Source organism: Salvelinus alpinus, chromosome 3 (genome assembly GCF_045679555.1).
Source record: "Salvelinus alpinus chromosome 3, SLU_Salpinus.1, whole genome shotgun sequence".
Taxonomy (NCBI): domain Eukaryota; kingdom Metazoa; phylum Chordata; class Actinopteri; order Salmoniformes; family Salmonidae; genus Salvelinus; species Salvelinus alpinus.
The window spans coordinates 109,540,060-109,554,854 of NC_092088.1; the positions used below are offsets into that span (position 1 = coordinate 109,540,060).

The 14,795-nt window shown below is 44.4% G+C and overlaps 1 protein-coding gene across 2 annotated transcripts; it reads left to right on the top strand.

Annotated features, from left to right (window-relative positions):
* The first annotated feature begins 4,376 nt into the window (after positions 1-4,376).
* On the top strand, positions 4,377-12,921 carry chac2 (ChaC, cation transport regulator homolog 2 (E. coli)). Of its 2 annotated transcripts, none has more exons than XM_071394835.1 (3): positions 4,377-4,814; positions 5,039-5,074; positions 8,916-12,921. In XM_071394835.1, exons 1-3 carry the CDS (start codon positions 4,734-4,736, stop codon positions 9,399-9,401), a joined length of 603 nt encoding a protein of 200 aa, XP_071250936.1. In that variant the 5' UTR covers positions 4,377-4,733; the 3' UTR covers positions 9,402-12,921. The 2 variants fall into 2 exon arrangements, with proteins under 2 accessions (XP_071250936.1, XP_071250935.1); XM_071394834.1 differs by having other exon boundaries at positions 4,464-4,819.
* Positions 12,922-14,795: the final 1,874 nt, after the last annotated feature.

Genomic DNA, 14,795 nt, shown 5'->3' on the forward strand with positions numbered 1-14,795 from the left:
GCTTTCTGTTTACGGTCGGCTATAAACAAGGGGGTTTGGGGGATTGTAGTTCCTCTTCGGAAAATGTAGTTTTGTTCCGCTCCCAGTAGCATTATGCACAATGCATTTCTACCTTTCAACAACGATTGATTATTGAAATAACAAATTTCAATCCCAGAACAACAGCAAAGGACCTTGTGAAGATGCTAGAGGAAACAGGTACAAAAGTATCTATATCCACAGTAAAACGAGTCCTATTTCGACATAACCTGAAAGTCCGCTCAGCAAGGAAGAAGCCACTGCTCCAAAACCGCCATAAAAATCCCAAACTACGGTTTGCAACTGCACATGGGGACAAAGATCGTACTTTTTGGAGAAATGTCCTCTGGTCTGATGAAACAAAAATAGAGAATTTTCACCATAATGACCATCGTTATGTTTGGAGGAAAAAGGGGGAAGCTTGCAAGCTGAAGAACACCATCCCAACCGTGAAGCACGGGGGTGGCAGCATCATGGTGTGGGGGTGCTTTGCTGCAGGAGGGACTGGTGCACTTCACAAAATACATGGCATCATGAGGTTGGAAAATTATGTGGATATATTGAAGCAACACTCAAGACATAGGTCAGGAAGTTAAAGCTTGGTTGCAAATGGGTCTTCCAAATGAACAATGACCCCAAGCATACTTCCAAAATTGTGGCAAACTGATTTAAGGACAACAAAGTCAAGGTATTGGAGTGGCCATCACAAAGCCCGGACCTCAATCCCATAGAAAATTATGGACAGAACTGAAAAAGCGTGTGCGAGCAAGGAGGCCTACAAACCTGAGTTAGTTACACCAGCTCTGTCAGGAGGAATGGGCCAAAATTCACCCAACGTATTGTGGAAGGCTACCCGAAACATTTCACCCAAGTTAAACAATTTAAAGGCAATGCTACCAAATACTAATTGAGTGTATGTAAACTTCGGACCCACTGGGAATGTGATGAAAGAAATACAAGCTGAAATAAATCATTCTCTCTAATATTATTCTGACATTTCACGTTCTTAAAATAAAGTGGTGATCCTAAATGACCTAAAACAGGGAATTTTTACTAGGATTAAATGTCAGGAGTTGTGAAAAACTGAGTTTAAATGTATTTGGCTAAGGTGTATGTAAACTTCTGACAAATGATTAGGACATGTAAACACATTCCTTGGTGACATTCCTTGGTGTTCCATGATAGGGACATGTAAACACCTTCCTTGGTGTTCCATGATTAGGACATGTAAACACCTTCATTGGTGTTCCATGATTAGGACATGTAAACACCTTCCTTGGTGTTCCATGATTAGGACATGTAAACACCTTCCCTGGTGTTCCATGATTAGGACATGTAAACACCTTCATTGGTGTTCCATGATTAGGACATGTAAACACCTTCATTGGTGTTCCATGATTAGGACATGTAAACACCTTCATTGGTGTTCCATGATTAGGACATGTACACACCTTCCTCGGTGTTCCATGATTAGGACATGTAAACACCTTCATTGGTGTTCCATGATTAGGACATGTAAACACCTTCATTGGTGTTCCATGATTAGGACATGTAAACACCTTCCTTGGTGTTCCATGATTAGGACATGTAAACACCTTCCCTGGTGTTCCATGATTAGGACATGTAAACACCTTCATTGGTGTTCCATGATTAGGACATGTAAACACCTTCCTTGGTGTTCCATGATTAGGACATGTAAACACCTTCATTGGTGTTCCATGATTAGGACATGTAAACACCTTCATTGGTGTTCCATGATTAGGACATGTAAACACCTTCCTTGGTGTTCCATGATTAGGACATGTAAACACCTTCATTGGTGTTCCATGATGAGGACATGTAAACACCTTCCTTGGTGTTCCATGATTAGGACATGTAAACACCTTCATTGGTGTTCCATGATTAGGACATGTACACACCTTCATTGGTGTTCCATGATTAGGACATGTAAACACCTTCATTGGTGTTCCATGATGAGGACATGTAAACACCTTCCTTTGTGTTCCATGATTAGGACATGTAAACACCTTCATTGGTGTTCCATGATTAGGACATGTAAACACCTTCATTGGTGTTCCATGATTAGGACATGTAAACACCTTCATTGGTGTTCCATGATTAGGACATGTAAACACCCTCCTTGGTGTTCCATGATTAGGACATGTAAACACCTTCCTCGGTGTTCCATGATTAGGACATGTAAACACCTTCCTCGGTGTTCCATGATTAGGACATGTAAACACCTTCCTCGGTGTTCCATGATTAGGACATGTAAACACCTTCCTCGGTGTTCCATGATTAGGACATGTAAACACCTTCCTTGGTGTTCCATGATTAGGACATGTAAACACCTTCATTGGTGTTCCATGATTAGGACATGTAAACACCTTCATTGGTGTTCCATGATTAGGACATGTAAACACCTTCCTTGGTGTTCCATGATTAGGACATGTAAACACCTTCATTGGTGTTCCATGATCAGGACATGTAAACACCTTCCTTGGTGTTCCATGATTAGGACATGTAAACACCTTCCTTGGTGCTCCATGATTAGGACATGTAAACACCTTCATTGGTGTTCCATGATTAGGACATGTAAACACCTTCATTGGTGTTCCATGATTAGGACATGTAAACACCTTCCTTGGTGGTCCATGATTAGGACATGTAAACACCTTCATTGGTGTTCCATGATTAGGACATGTAAACACCTTCATTGGTGTTCCATGATTAGGACATGTAAACACCTTCATTGGTGTTCCATGATTAGGACATGTAAACACCTTCCTTGGTGGTCCATGATTAGGACATGTAAACACCTTCATTGGTGTTCCATGATTAGGACATGTAAACACCTTCATTGGTGTTCCATGATTAGGACATGTAAACACCTTCATTGGTGTTCCATGATTAGGACATGTAAACACCTTCCTCGGTGTTCCATGATTAGGACATGTAAACACCTTCCTTGGTGTTCCATGATTAGGACATGTAAACACCTTCATTGGTGTTCCATGATTAGGACATGTAAACACCTTCATTGGTGTTCCATGATTAGGACATGTAAACACCTTCCTTGGTGGTCCATGATTAGGACATGTAAACACCTTCATTGGTGTTCCATGATTAGGACATGTAAACACCTTCATTGGTGTTCCATGATTAGGACATGTAAACACCTTCATTGGTGTTCCATGATTAGGACATGTAAACACCTTCATTGGTGTTCCATGATTAGGACATGTAAACACCTTCATTGGTGTTCCATGATTAGGACATGTAAACACCTTCATTGGTGTTCCATGATTAGGACATGTAAACACCTTCATTGGTGTTCCATGATTAGGACATGTAAACACCTTCATTGGTGTTCCATGATAAGGACATGTAAACACCTTCATTGGTGTTCCATGATTAGGACATGTAAACACCTTCATTGGTGTTCCATGATTAGGACATGTAAACACCTTCATTGGTGTTCCATGATAAGGACATGTAAACACCTTCATTGGTGTTCCATGATTAGGACATGTAAACACCTTCATTGGTGTTCCATGATTAGGACATGTAAACACCTTCCTTGGTGTTCCATGATTAGGACATGTAAACACCTTCATTGGTGTTCCATGATTAGGACATGTAAACACCTTCCTCGGTGTTCCATGATTAGGACATGTAAACACCCTCCTTGGTGTTCCATCAGTGTATTTAAGGTGTTTACATGTCCTAATCATTTGTCAGATTGCTCAGAAAACCAGGTGTTTAACCAGTGTATCCCTCGATTTTGTCCTTATGCCAATTAAGACAAGCAGAGTAAGGTGCTAACATGACTACTGCATAATCTGCCTACTGCCATAATCAGTTTAATATCAAATTATTCCTGTGCATGTAAACAAACTCATTGAGGCTATCTCCATTTTGAAATAGTCCATGTTCTTCTTCGGTAGTGCAAGCTTCCCTCTAGCGCGACTGAAGTGAGTTCGGGAACAACTGAAAGTATGCGTCTTAGAACTAGTTATCATATACAAACGTTATATGTCCGAACTGAGAATCAAATATACTTCCCACAAATAACATTGTCGCTGTGGTAGAACAATTATTTTGATTGGCGATTTTCTGCATTTATCAGAGTACCATTATGTAGCCTGATTTCAGATGTTTCCATGTAAACATGATTATTAGGCAAATCGTTCTTGCAAAGCATGTAAACGTTTTAATCAACTATTATATCAATCCGACTATCCACAATAATCGCGTTATTATATGCATGTAACCTTTCTCATTGACGCTGCCCATGTCACAGATACAGAAACGTTTTGCAACAGAATCGGCATCATGATTACACCCCTGCTGTATCCTGTAAACGTGACGATTCAACTTTGACTTGATTTTGAGTGCAGATTGAATTTGATGATGATTGATTACTAATGCCTGGCAAGCAAAGTCTGTGCTAGCAAGTTCTGTCTGACTATCACGTGACGAGGTGCTGGTTGCTTGAGACAGAAGTAGCTCGTCACGACATTGAGCTCCGTTGTGAATGTAGTACAGTAGTAGCGTCCACTAACAGCAAAGATGTTGGTGTATAGTGCTAGAAACTAAATGTTTGACAGTACACGCTACGTGAGGTGTGACAGTTAGCCAGCCAGGTGGAGGAGGTACAGTAGCTATGTGGGTGTTCGGTTATGGCTCTCTGATCTGGAAGGTGGATTTTCCCTATGAGGAGAAGCGGATCGGCTACATTGAAGGCTTTAGCCGGCGCTTCTGGCAAGGCAGCACCGACCACAGGGGAGTGCCAGGCAAGGTGACGTATCTGTCTATCTGTATGGATGACTAGTGAAGCTAGTGTAAGTTTATTATTAAGTAATAGTCTATGTTGACTAGTGGTGATATCCAGCTAGCTACATAACTGCTCTACAGCATCTGAACTGTAATATGGTGACTGGAGGCTCAATGTTGTTGACCTCTTTAAAGGTTGTATTTATTAAAGCTCAATCAGCTCTTCCCTGTCTTCTCTTTTCAGCCTGGCCGAGTCGTGACTCTGGTGGAAGACCCAGAGGTGAGCTGCCACGTAGTTACTTACACCTGTGTGGTAATGTAACAGGTGTGAAATGGCAACTAGTCCAACGCTTTAACCACTAGGCTACCTGCCACCCCATGTGCCGAATACAACAGGTGTAGACCTTACCGTGAAATGCTGAATACAACAGGTGTAGACCTTACCGTGAAATGCCGAATACAACAGGTGTAGACCTTACCGTGAAATGCTGAATACAACAGGTGTAGACCTTACCGTGAAATGCCGAATACAACAGGTGTAGACCTTACCGTGAAATGCTGAATACAACAGGTGTAGACCTTACCGTGAAATGCTGAATACAACAGGTGTAGACCTTACCGTGAAATGCCGAATACAACAGGTGTAGACCTTACCGTGAAATGCTGAATACAACAGGTGTAGTAGACCTTACCGTGAAATGCTGACTTACAAGCCTTTATTAACCAACAATGCAGTTAAAGAAATAAAGTTAAGAAAATATTTACTAAATAAAGTACAAAAATAAAATCAAAAAGTAACACGAGAAAATGACATAACAATAACGAGGCTATATACAGCGGGCACCGGTACCGAGTCAATGTGTGGGGGTACAGGTTAGTCGAGGTAATTTGTAAAGTGACTATGCATAGATAATAAACAGCGAGTAGCAGCAGTGTCAAAGGGAAGGGGGGGATAATGTAAATATTCTGGGTGGCCATTTGATTAATTGTGTAGCAGTATTATGGCTTGGGGGTAGAAGCTGTTAAGGAGCCATTTGGTCCTAGACTTGGCGCTGTGGTACCGCTTGCCGTGCGTTAGCAGAGAGAACAGTCCATGACTTGTGTGACTGGAGTCTTTGACAGTTTTTTGGGCCTCCCTCTGACACCGCCTAGTATATAGGTCCTGGATGTCAGGAAGCTTGGCCCAAGTGATGTACTGGGCCGTGAGGTTCTGGGGACCCATGCCAAATCTTTTCAGTCTCCTCTGAGGGGGAAAAGGTGTTGTCGTGCCCTCTTCACGACTGTCTTGGTGTGTTTGGACCATGATAGTTCGTTGGTGACGTGGACACCAAGGAACATGAAACTCTCGACCCGCTCCACTCCAGTCCGTTGATGTTAATGGGGGCCTGTTGGGCCATCCTTTTCCTATAGTCCACAATCAGCTCCTTTGTCTTTTTCACATTGAGGGAGAGGTAGAGGTCTCTGACCTCCTCCCTATAGGCTGTCTCATTGTTGTCAGTGATCAGGCCTACCACTGTTGTATCGTCAGCAAACTTAATGATGGTGTTGGAGTCGTGCTTGGCCACGCAGTCATGGATGAACAGGGAGTACAGGAGGGGACTGAGTACACACCCCTGAGGGGCCCCTGTGTTGAGGATCAACGTGTGTTGTTACCTACCCTTACCACCTGGGGGCGGCCCGTCAGGAAGTCCAGGATCCAGTTGCTGAGGGAGGTGTTTAGTCCCAGGGTCCTTAGCTTAGTGATGAGCTTTGTGGGCACTATGGTGTTGAACGCTGAGCTGTAGTCAATGAACAGCATTCTCACATAGGTGTTCCTGTTGTCCAGGTGGGAAAGGGCAGTGTGGAGTGCGATTGAGATTGAATTATCTGTGGATCTGTTTGGGCGGTATGCAAATTGGAGTGGGTTTAGGGTTTCCGGCATGATGGTGTTGATGTGAGCCATGACCAGCCTTTCAAAGCAGAAGCTCTAGCCTTTAGCTCGGTGCAGATGTTGCCTGTAATCCATGGCTTCTGGTTGGGAAATGTACATACGGTCACTGTGGGGACGACGTTGTCGATGCACTTATTGATGAAGCCGGTGACTGAGGTGGTATACTCCTAAATACCTTTGGATGAATCCCGGAACATATTCCAGTCTGTGCTACCAAACCAGTCCTGTAGCTTAGCAGCCGCGTCATTTGACCACTTCCATATTGAGCAAGTCACTGTTACATCCTGCTTTAGTTTTTGCTTGTAAGCAGGAATCAGCAGGATAGAATTATAGTCAGATTGGCCAAATGGAGGGCGAGAGAGAGCTTTGTATGCGTCTGTGTATGGAGTAAGGGTGGTGTAGAGTTGTTTGCTTATGGCCTTATACAGCTTGTTAAGTGCGGTCTTAGTGCCAGCATCGGTTTGTGGTGGTAAATAGACGGTTACGAATAATATAGATGAGAACTCTCTTGGTAGATAGTGTGGTCTACAGTTTATCATGAGGTACTCTAGGTGAGCAATACCTCGAGCCTTCTTTAATATTAGACATCGCTCACCAGCAGTTATTGGCAAATAGACACACACCCCCGCCCCTCGTCTTACCTGACGTAGCTGCTCTGTCCTGCCGATGCACGGCGAAGCCAGCCAGCTCTATATTATCTGTGTCGTCGTTCAGTCAAGTCTCGGTGAAACATAAGATATTACAGTTTTTAAAGTCCCGTTGGTAGAATAGTCTTAATCGTAGATCGTCCAGTTTGTTTTCCAGTGATTGCACGTTGGCCAATAATACGGATTGAAGTGGTGGTTTACCTGCTCGTCGGCTAATTCTTCCAAGGCACGCCGCCCTCCTCCCCCTCTTCCTCTTTTCTTCACGTTGATGATGGAGATTTGGTCCAGTTAGAGGTGAGTTATCGCTGTTCTGATGTCCAGAAGCTCTTTTCGGTCATAAGAGACGGTAGCAGCAACATTATGTACAAAATGAGTTACAAACAATGCGAAAAAATAAACAAAATATCACAGTTGGTTCGGAGCCCGTGAAACGTCAGCCGTCCCCTCCGGCGGCATTATGAAGTAGTTGTTTCACTTGCTCTGCAAGAACCGCGTCTTGTGTGGAGCGGTAGGTAAGAGGGATAGAAGCAACACTGTTACAGTAACAAGGACCAAGGTGGGTCCAAGAATGGGCCTAAAATTCACCCAACTTATTGTGGAAGGCTACCCGAAATGTTTGACCCAAGTTAAACAATTTAAAGGCAATGCTACCAAATACTAATTGAGTGTATGTAAACTTCTGACCCACTGCGAATGTAATGAAAGAAATACAAGCTGAAATAAATCATTCTCTCTACTATTATTCTGACATTTCACATTCTAAAAATAAAGCGGTGATCCTAACTGACCTAAAACAGGGAATTTTTACAAGGATTAAATGTCAGGAGTTGTGAAAAACTGAGTTTAAATGTAGTTGGCTAAGGTGTATGTGAACTTCTGACTTCAACTGTACATTTTACCTCGACTAACCGGTGCCACCGCGCATTGACTCTGTACCGGTTCCCCCTGTATATAGCCTCGCTATTGTTATTTTACTTCTGCTCTTTAATTACTTGTTCCCTTTTATTTCTTATTCGTATTTTTTAAATTGCATTGTTGGTTAGGGGCTCGTAAGAAGGATTTCACTGTAAGGTCTACACCTGTTGTATTCGGCGCATGTGACTAATACAATTATTTTTGATTCCAGATGTTGGCCCTCAGACCTCTAATATACATGTCCTCAGATTTGTCTTCTGTCCTTCTCTATGCTGGCCAGTTCTCCCTTTGTCAGTGTATCTTCCAAACAGCATGCACAGCGTCGCATTGCCTGTTAGCATATCCAGCACATCGTCTCATTGGCTGCTAGCCTATCCAGCACAGTGTCAAAGCTAGCAAGACCCTCCCTCCTCTGATTTAGTTATTGCACAGTTGCGTCGCTGCTAATTTCCATAAACCTGGGACTTTCTGAGCTCTGGTCACCCGAGCTCTTCGCCGCCAACCGTCACTGAATGTCTCCCTGTGTCTCCTTCTGCTATTGGCAGGGATTGGTCTCTGGCAGTTTTATTGGTAAAGGTCGTGCCTGGTATAACTGAGCTTCTCTCTCTCTCTCTCTCTCTCTCTCTCAGGGTTGTGTCTGGGGAGTGGCATATAAGCTGCCTTCTGGCCGAGAGCAGGAAGTGAAATGTTACCTTGACTACCGGGAGAAGGGCGGTTACCGTGTCATCGCAGTGAACTTTCACCCCCGACCCTCCGTGACCCCCACACGACACACTGACACTCCCGCTGCACCCAGCCAGGCTCTGCTCTACATCGGTTCTAATGACAGCCCTGACTACCTTGGCCCCGCCCCGCTGGAGCTGATAGCCAATCAGATTGTAGATGCAGTCGGACCGAGCGGACGGAACACTGAATACCTGTTTTCATTGGCTGAGGCGCTGAGGACCCTCCTCCCTGAAGACTCAGACACACACCTCTTCTCTCTGGAAGACCTGGTTAGAGAGAGACTAACACACACACGTACTACAAGTGTGTCAGTAAACCATCGCAGGGATGCTGTAGATTGTCAGTCATGTGATTGTCTCCAGGACCATTCAGAGCTGGGTCAGGGTTAGGGTTGGGACCGTTCAGAGCTGGGTTAGGGTTGGGACCGTTCAGAGCTGGGTCAGGGTTAGGGTTGGGACCGTTCAGAGCTGGGTCAGGGTTGGGACCGTTCAGAGCTGGGTCAGGGTTGGGACCATTCAGAGCTGGGTCAGGGTTAGGGTTGGAACCGTTCAGAGCTGGGTCAGGGTTAGGGTTGGAACCGTTCAGAGCTGGGTCAGGGTTAGGGTTGGGACCGTTCAGAGCTGGGTTAGGGTTGGGGTTGGGACCGTTCAGAGCTGGGTCAGGGTTGGAACCGTTCAGAGCTGGGTCAGGGTTGGGACCGTTCAGAGCTGGGTTAGGGTTGGAACCGTTCAGAGCTGGGTCAGGGTTGGGACCGTTCAGAGCTGGGTTAGGGTTGGGACCGTTCAGAGCTGGGTCAGGGTTGGGACCGTTCAGAGCTGGGTCAGGGTTGGAACCGTTCAGAGCTGGGTCAGGGTTGGAACCGTTCAGAGCTGGGTCAGGGTTAGGGTTGGGACCGTTCAGAGCTGGGTCAGGGTTGGGACCGTTCAGAGCTGGGTCAGGGTTGGGACCGTTCAGAGCTGGGTCAGGGTTGGAACCGTTCAGAGCTGGGTTAGGGTTGGGACCGTTCAGAGCTGGGTCAGGGTTAGGGTTGGGACCGTTCAGAGCTGGGTCAGGGTTAGGGTTGGGACCGTTCAGAGCTGGGTCAGGGTTGGAACCGTTCAGAGCTGGGTCAGGGTTAGGGTTGGGACCGTTCAGAGCTGGGTCAGGGTTGGGACCGTTCAGAGCTGGGTCAGGGTTGGAACCGTTCAGAGCTGGGTCAGGGTTAGGGTCAGGACCGTTCAGAGCTGGGTTAGGGTCAGGACCGTTCAGAGCTGGGTCAGGGTTGGAACCGTTCAGAGCTGGGTCAGGGTTGGGACCGTTCAGAGCTGGGTCAGGGTTAGGGTCAGGACCGTTCAGAGCTGGGTCAGGGTTGGAACCGTTCAGAGCTGGGTCAGGGTTGGGACCGTTCAGAGCTGGGTCAGGGTTAGGGTCAGGACCGTTCAGAGCTGGGTCAGGGTTGGAACCGTTCAGAGCTGGGTTAGGGTTAGGACCTTTCAGAAATGGGCTAGGGTCAGAACCGTTCAGAGCTGGGTCAGGGTTAGGGTCAGAATCGTTCAGAGCTGGGTCAGGGTTGGGACCGTTCAGAGCTGGGTTAGGGTCAGAACCGTTCAGAGCTGGGTCGGGGTCAGGGTTGGGACCTTTCAAAGTTGGGTCAGGGTTAGGGTCGGGACCGTTCAGAGCTGGGTCAGGGTCAGGACCGTTCAGAGCTGGGTCAGGGTTGGGACCGTTCAGAGCTGGGTTAGGGTTGGTAGAATATGTACCAAACCTGCCAGGTCAGTGTTCATTTTGCTGCGTTCAAAACAACTGGGAATTCGATAAAAAACGAGCTCTGACTGGGGAGAAATCGATTTGAACGGTCATCCAACTCGGGAACTCGGGCCTCTTTCTAGAGCTCCGCCTCTTTCTAGAGCTCCGCCTCTTTCTAGAGCTCCGACTTTCCGACCTGAAGATCTCTCACTAGTCCTGTCTCTAAGGACTGGTTTACTGTTCAAGATCTCTCACTAGTCCTGTCTCTAAGGACTGGTTTACTGTTCAAGATCTCTCACTAGTCCTGTCTCTAAGGACTGGTTTACTGTTCAAGATCTCTCACTAGTCCTGTCTCTAAGGACTGGTTTACTGTTCAAGATCTCTCACTAGTCCTGTCTCTAAGGACTGGTTTACTGTTCAAGATCTCTCACTAGTCCTGTCTCTCTAAGGACTGGTTTACTGTTCAAGATCTCTCACTAGTCCTGTCTCTCTAAGGACTGGTTTACTGTTCAAGATCTCTCACTAGTCCTGTCTCTAAGGACTGGTTTACTGTTCAAGATCTCTCACTAGTCCTGTCTCTAAGGACTGGTTTACTGTTCAAGATCTCTCACTAGTCCTGTCTCTCTAAGGACTGGTTTACTGTTCAAGATCTCTCACTAGTCCTGTCTCTAAGGACTGGTTTACTGTTCAAGATATCTCACTAGTCCTGTCTCTAAGGACTGGTTTACTGTTCAAGATCTCTCACTAGTCCTGTCTCTCTAAGGACTGGTTTACTGTTCAAGATCTCTCACTAGTCCTGTCTCTCTAAGGACTGGTTTACTGTTCAAGATCTCTCACTAGTCCTGTCTCTAAGGACTGGTTTACTGTTCAAGATCTCTCACTAGTCCTGTCTCTAAGGACTGGTTTACTGTTCAAGATCTCTCACTAGTCCTGTCTCTAAGGACTGGTTTACTGTTCAAGATCTCTCACTAGTCCTGTCTCTAAGGACTGGTTTACTGTTCAAGATCTCTCACTAGTCCTGTCTCTAAGGACTGGTTTACTGTTCAAGATCTCTCACTTTCCAGTGATGTCATTTAAACCTGTCTCACTCTCCAGTGATGTCATTTAAACCTGTCTCACTCTCCAGTGATGTCATTTAAACCTGTCTCTCTCTCCAGTGATGTCATTTAAACCTGTCTCACTCTCCAGTGATGTCATTTAAACCTGTCTCACTCTCCAGTGATGTCATTTAAACATGTCTCACTCTCCAGTGATGTCATTTAAACCTGTCTCACTCTCCAGTGATGTCATTTAAACCTGTCTCACTCTCCAGTGATGTCATATTAAATAGCTGTCTGTCTCACTCTTCAGTCATATAGACGGGTTGGTTGTTTAGCAACACAACTGACGCATGCGTAACTTTGGGCGATACGGACTGGGATGCGCTTAGATTGTTGATAAAATCTAAACTATATTTAGTCTCCAATGTTTATTGAAAACATAAAATAAAGCACAATGAGCACTTGTCTCTCATACATAGTAACAGCTGTTGGTTAGCTTGCGCTAGCTAGCCAATTTTAGTCACGTGACATCAACCAAAACACCTCAAAACAAGACATGGTATCACGAACAAACCGAGCCACTTATGATTCACCACATGGCAGTTTCTTGTCATTGTTGTTAGAAAACTCACCACATGGCTACTAAGTCAGAAAATGTACTGTAATGTTAGCCCAGCAATGGTGCAAGGTAGAGCACAGCCTTACGTTTAGGACGTAACACAGTGGTAAGTCTATTTGGAAATCGTTGCGACCCTTTACATTTAGTGTGGCTGTAGTTAGCTAGCTTGCAGTTAGCTTAGCTTGATCCCAGTGTACACTACATTTTACAAAGCCTGAAACTTCAAGCGGACAATACATATCCCAAATCCTTCATATGAAATGTAGTTGTGATTGTAAAAGCTGATGCATCATGCCTATTAGCTTGTTACATGGCTAATTGTTCAATTTGACATTTATATCTCAGCAAATAAGCTATATTAGATTGCAATCATAATATAGTAACCATATCTAGGAAAACCACAGTTCTGAAGACTGGGCCTAATATAGTGTATAAGAGGTCATACAAGAAGTTCTGTAGTGATTCCTATGCTGTTGATGTAAATAAAATTTGCTGGTCTGTGGTGTGTAATGAGGAGCAACCAGACGCTGCTGGTCTGTGGTGTGTAATGAGGAGCAACCAGACGCTGCTGGTCTGTGGTGTGTAATGAGGAGCAACCAGACGCTGCTGGTCTGTGGTGTGTAATGAGGAGCAACCAGACGCTGCTGGTCTGTGGTGTGTAATGAGGAGGAACCAGACGCTGCTGGTCTGTGGTGTGTAATGAGGAGCAACCAGACGCTGCTGGTCTGTGGTGTGTAATGAGGAGCAACCAGACGCTGCATTAGACACATTTATGGAACTACTTATTCCAGTTACTAATAAACACCCATTAAGAAAATTACTGTAAAAACTGTTAAATCTCTGGATTGAGGAATTTAAAAAATGGTATGGTTGAGAGGGAGGCGACAAAAGTTTAGTCAGTTAAAAACAAATTCTTATTTACAATGACGGACGATTTTTAAGAAAATAAATAGGTATTAGGTGAACAATAGATATGAAAATAAATAAAAACAACAGTAAAAAGACAGTGAAAAATAAGTTTTGAGGCTATAACAGTAGCGAGGCTATATACAGTAGAGAGGCTACATACAGTAGAGATGCTATATACACTAGAGAGGCTATATACAGTAGAGGCTATATACAGTAGAGAGGCTATATACAGTAGCGAGGCTATATACAGTAGAGAGGTTATATACAGTAGAGAGGCTATATACACTAGAGAGGCTATATACAGTAGAGGCTATATACAGTAGAGAGGCTATATACAGTAGAGATGCTATATACAGTAGAGATGCTATATACAGTAGAGATGCTATATACACTAGAGAGGCTATATACAGTAGAGGCTATATACACTAGAGATGCTATATACAGTAGAGAGGCTACATACAGTAGAGATGCTATATACACTAGAGAGGCTATATACAGTAGAGGCTATATACAGTAGAGAGGCTATATACAGTAGAGATGCTATATACAGTAGAGATGCTATATACAGTAGAGATGCTATATACACTAGAGAGGCTATATACAGTAGAGGGGCTATATACAGTAGAGAGGCTATATACACTAGAGAGGCTATATACAGTAGAGGCTATATACACTAGAGAGGCTATATACAGTAGAGGGGCTATATACACTAGAGAGGCTATATACACTAGAGAGGCTATATACACTAGAGAGGCTATATACAGTAGAGGCTATATACACTAGAGAGGCTATATACAGTAGAGGCTATATACAGTAGAGAGGCTATATACAGTAGCGAGGCTATATACAGTAGAGAGGTTATATACAGTAGAGAGGCTATATACAGTAGCGAGGCTATATACAGTAGAGAGGTTATATACAGTAGAGAGGCTATATACAGTAGCGAGGCTATAACAGTAGCGAGGCTATAACAGTAGAGAGGCTATATACAGTAGAGAGGCTATATACAGTAGAGAGGCTATATACAGTAGAGGCTATATACAGTAGAGAGGCTATATACAGGCACCAGTTAGTTGGGCAAATTGAGGTAGTATGTACATGTAGCCTATACTGTATAATAACAACAGGTAATATCAGATCCTACCTAGTATAGTTGAAGTCGGAAGTTTACATCCACTTCGGTTGGAGTCATTAAAACTCGTTTTTCAACCACTCCACACATTTCTTGTTAACAAACTACAAACTATAGTTTTGGCAAGTCAGTTAGGACATCTACTTTGTGCATGACACAAGTAACTTTTCCAACAATTCTTTACATGGGACCACGCAGCCGCCATACCGCTCAGGAAGGAGACGCGTTCTGTCTCCTGGAGATGAACTTACTTTGGTGCGAAGCGCAAATCAATCCCAGAACAACAGTAAAGGACCTTGTGAAGATGATGGAGGAAACAGGTACAAAGTATCTATTTCCACAGTAAAACGAGTCCTAT